The 5,000-nt window shown below is 43.9% G+C and overlaps 1 protein-coding gene across 1 annotated transcript in view; it reads right to left on the bottom strand.

The window, feature by feature from the left end:
- The window catches only part of dock2 (dedicator of cytokinesis 2), a 148,639-nt gene that overhangs the window by 30,261 nt on the left and 113,378 nt on the right, over positions 1–5,000 (bottom strand). Inside the window, exons 27-28 of the mRNA XM_084041505.1 lie at positions 3,138–3,236; positions 2,101–2,201 (exon numbers count right to left, since the gene is read on the bottom strand). Coding sequence (XP_083897631.1) covers positions 2,101–2,201; positions 3,138–3,236 — 200 coding nt within the window. The remainder of the gene's footprint in view (positions 1–2,100; positions 2,202–3,137; positions 3,237–5,000) is intronic.

Raw genomic sequence — 5,000 nt, 5'->3', positions numbered from 1 at the left:
TGTATTGCAGATTGTGAGATTGTAGATCAGCTATTTTTAAAAAGATCAACAGATTTTCAAATATGTGTGAAATGCTCCATTCAAGATGGGTACTTTTACTTTGGTACTGTAAGTATATCATGTGTACTTTATTTTGTACTTTTATTCAAGTAAAATGTTGAAATGATGTACTCTTTGTGGCAAAAGCTTTAGTCAAAATGCTAAAGATTACTTTTTTGTTGCTCTCCTTCATGGAGCTACTTGCGGATTATACCAGGGTCAGTCCACCCTTAGGTGAACACGCACTGACCCTCTGCACCTTAATCCCCATGTATAACGCACAAACTTTTTTTGATTTTTTATTATTGCGCTTTTCTCTCTAAGCACCTTAGCGTCTATAAGTATATCATGCACAGTATACTGTACATACATTGCTGCTATGCTCAGGCACCTTAGTTTGTCTCTTATCTCAGGTACTTTGTAAATATGTAGATAACTTGTTTTTGGCCTTCTATTGTTCTCTGTTGATCTCCTTCCCACTTAACCCCCTACCCCTCTTCTTCTTCTCTCTCCCCACTCTTCTTTCTACGGAATTTAACGTTGCGATGGGGGTGTTGTAAAAAAACGAATTTCACCCACTTTTTTACCTTGTAAACCTGTGATTCTGATTCTGAATACAGGACTACAGGTAGAGTATTTCAACTGAATATGGCCAATGTGGATTTCCTGTCAGGGTTCATTTTGTACATGCAGGAAGACGAAAGATAAAGTGCTCTGAATGTATCTCATGTCAGGGGGCATGAGCACTTCCACTTCAATCTGGCTTGAAAGTGATGAGTTGTTATGCAATGTTTTGAAATCTTTCTGACAAACATTGAGTTCAAGGACGGATTGTCTAGCAATTATCTTCAGGCCTGGACCATTATCTGCGGCTGGCAGACCCCGCAGAAAAAATATTGTCTGTCAGTGAATAGGCTCATTCAGAAGTAAGAGCAAAGACACCCCTGTCAAAATATCTGCGTGTTTATGTTGCCGGTGTCAATAATTGGTCCACGGGGAACGGCTATTTTTGTAGGAAATCGTCAGGCCCGTGCGGCTGTGGCTGTTGATAGGGTGCATTTGTGACGCAACGCACTCATACAGTGTGAATATAATATGCACTATTCCATGGGTTGGCTGACAGACAGAGAGAGGGAAAGGGAATAGTATGGAGAGACTGTGTGTGTGTGTGTGTGTGTGTGTGTGTGTGTGTGTGTGTGTGTGTGTGTGTGTGTGTGTGTGTGTGTGTGTGTGTGTGTGTGTGCGTGCGTGCGTGCGTGCGTGCGTGCGTGCGTGCGTGCGTGCGTGCGTGCGTGCGTGTGTGCGTGCGTGTGTGTGGCTGCGTGCGTACGTACTGTATGTGTGCGTGTGTGTATGCGAGAGAGAGAGAGAGAGAGAGAGAGAGAGAGAGAGAGAGAGAGCGTGAGGTATATTTAAAACCACCGACTTACAGGTTTACTGCACTATACTAATTGCCAACAACGCCATATTGTAAAGTTAGTTTGATGTTCCAGAGATGTGAATGGATGGTGAAGAATGGATGAGACATCACTCCAATAGTGAGGTTCGTTGCTTCCAGTTTATTTCATCATAGTACAGACTTTCTATGGAGACCCTGAGGTCCACACAGGCGGCCCTCCGGCCTGAGACACACCAAGTTAGTTACATTTCAGTCCATCTTTTATAGTAGTGGTCACCTTTGAGATCTAAGAGTAGGTACGTGTTGGGTGTGTCAGCCCTGTATGGTGAACCCCCACCTCCCCTGGCTCTTCCACATTTGCAACTGTAAAGAGCCAGGAAAGGGAGAGGTGTCAGCCTTGATGACAAATGCCTAGACGCACTGTCTCCATGCTAAGTGTACCCCACACCCAGGCTGGAGCCAACAAATGGTAATACACTCCTCTGTCTCTACTGGCCAAAGTGACTTGTAAAGTTAAGTAATATTAACAAATGACTTAAAATGTGTACATTAAGTTAGTAAATATACAGCAAGCGCACAAGAGTGTAATGGGGAGATGGAGACTATTGTTGTGTGTGTTTGTGTAAGTGTGTGCGTGCATGTTTGCGGATCCAGTACAGTACCTATTCTGCACCATGATCATCGCCATCCAGTCGGATGGATAGACTGTCCCTCTAGTCCCTATCAGATCTTTGAACATCAGGAAGGTTTCAATCAGGAAGTCCTGCAATCAAAAAAACACATTAGCTTGTGTTACAATGTTTGATGTGTTTAAGAATTTGTTATTGTAGTCAAATGTGAAAAAAATATGTTTTAATTCTTATGTGATTTATATGTATCAGGCCGATGCGGAAGTCTAGCCTGTCCCATGCCTCTTTTCGTTCCAATCGCATAGCCCTACCACCATCGTAATGGTTCAACCATGCATTCTATTTAAAGGTGCAGTAGACAAGATTCAACCACTAGATGTTGCAGTTACAACACCTCTGTTGCATAAGGTTTGTTATTTCCCTATAAGGCAGCAATAATGCAGTTTGCAATATTGTAATGCAATGGCTGCCTCCAAGAATGTTTTTAGTGGGAAAAAAGTACCGTACCCAAGGAAAACAGAAGCACACATGAATAATAGTGGCTGTAAGCTTACAGAGGTAAACAAAACAATCATTCTGGAGTTTTGTCCGGCTGACAAAATTAATGAAATTTTATTTCACAATCCAGTTTTTTTTTGGGGGGGGGGGGTACTTTTATTACACTTTTTAAAGGTCTGTGAATGTATTATTTTATTATTATTATTTGTTTTCAAGGGATTCATACAGTATGCATATGATAATTTTAATGTATTAATTGTGTGTCTTTAGGCTCTGCTTATGGGGGTTTGCAATATCAGGATCTGTGTCATGCTTGCGCAGATTGTTCTGGAGGATGTGTGTGTGTGTGTGTGTGTGTGTGTGTGTGTGTGTGTGTGTGTGTGTGTGTGTGTGTGTGTGTGTGTGTGTGTGTGTGTGTGTGTGTGTGTGTGTGTGCGTGCGTGCGTGCGTGCGTGCGTGCGTGCGTGCGTGCGTGCGTGCGTGCGTGCGTGCGTGCGTGCGTGCGTGCGTGCGTGCGTGCGTGCGTGCGTGCGTGCGTGCGTGCGTGCGTGCGTGCGTGCGTGTATTCTTACCACCAGGTCGGCGCTGCTGGTGAAGGTCTCTATGTATAATGAATAGTGACGGTCATCCATCTGACTGAGGATTGCTGTCATACAGGCCACAACTCTGGACTGGAATGACACAGAGAGAAAGACTGTCAGATGGAGAGAGAGACAGACAGGAAGGGACACACAGATAGAAAAGGTAGCTGTCTATCTCTTGACAGACAGATGGAGAGAGACAGACACAGTTAGGGGGAGGTACTGTAAAGACCGCAGACAGATGTACTGTACTGTAGAAAGACACAAACAGAGGGAGAGACAGGCACAGACAGACAGAGAGAGAAACGCAAAAGCTGGAGAGAGACACAGACAGAGGGAGAGATAGACACAGAGGGAGAAATATACAGTGGTACAGAGACAGACCCAGACGGAGGTAGAGTGACAGAGACAATTTATCTGCTGCTCTTAGCCATTTATAGCTCTTATTCAGAAACACTGCAGAAAACGACTCAGTTGTACATGCTGACTTATGCCACCATGTACTGTACCACTCTGTGTTGGAACTTTAATTTGGCGGTGGCTGAGCGGTACATAAAATTCAAACAGCAAGACAGCGAAGAATGTGACCCAATGCAGCAACTAGGCGGAAGAACATATGAAAGAGAAGAGAAGAGAAGAGAAGAGAAGAGAAGAGAAGAGAAGAGAAGAGAAGAGAAGAGAAGAGAAGAGAAGAGAAGAGAAGAGAAGAGAAGAGAAGAGAAGAGAAGAGAACAGAAGAGAACAGAAGAGAACAGAACAGAACAGAACAGAACAGAAGGACAGAGGATAGATGCAGGTTATGATTTGTAAGCATGACACACCAAGCCATTGTCGGGGGAGTGCTTTGCTGAGGTGACTGGAGCTGATAGACGGTCGATATTTCACATCATACAGCAAGGACGCTCTTCAAACTGGCACCGTCCCATTCATCAGATCTCAATTATGGCTCTTCTCCGCTCTCTCCTTTCCTACTTGCGCGTTCTTCAGCTGGTTCCTCTCTGGCATCCATTATTTCTCACCCATGTCTGTCGCTTCCTGACATTTGCCTGAATTGGCTCTCTCAGAAGTACCTCTTCTCTAAGAAGACTCATTTCTTGTGCGAATGTCAAATTATTGCACTTTCCTCACAGCAAACCTTTCTCCAATCATGTTTTCTTTCTTTCTTTCTTTCTTGCTTTCTTTGCTTCCCTTTCCTTAGATCCTTCTCTTCTTTCTGTCTCTCTTTCCATTTACCTCTCTCTTTTGTTGTCTCTCTCTTACCTTCCCCTCGGGGAGTAAAGGAAGGACAGATGACAGAGAAGGAGCGATGAAGAGATAGAGCAGTGATGAATGGCTAATTGAAGATGAAGGATGACTGACATCACAGTTTTTGACTGACCCCGGTGGAGATGTGTGTGTGCATGCATGCATGCGTATGCATGCGCACATAGTGAGTTGGTCACTGCTGGAACCAAATTGACCCCAAATTTGCCATACTCCCATTTTCTCTCCCCTAAACCCCCCTTTGTGTCCTCCACCCCCTCAGCCAGATCTGACACATCCTCTGAACTTCTATATCCACCAGGGTGCAATGAATTTTCCTCCTTCTTCAATGACAGAATTCTGAATATAGACAAGCAGTCAGTGCCTCCATATCGGGTACAGGATATGTGTGTCAACTTAAAATTCATTCAAATTTCATCCGATCAATCATAAAAACTTGAAGGACATTATACAACATCTGAAATCCTTCTCCTGCTACCTTGATATACACATTGTCAACACGTCTCATCGCTCTCGTTTTCTTCCCACAGACCCTGAAAATTGCCGTCACCAAGCCACTCTTACAAAAGAATAGTCTAGACATATCAAACT

The sequence above is a fragment of the Gymnoscopelus microlampas genome, assembly GCF_963454915.1.
Source record: "Gymnoscopelus microlampas genome assembly, chromosome: 18".
NCBI classification, from domain to species: Eukaryota; Metazoa; Chordata; class Actinopteri; order Myctophiformes; family Myctophidae; genus Gymnoscopelus; species Gymnoscopelus microlampas.
This window is presented reverse-complemented; position numbering and strand designations above follow the sequence as displayed.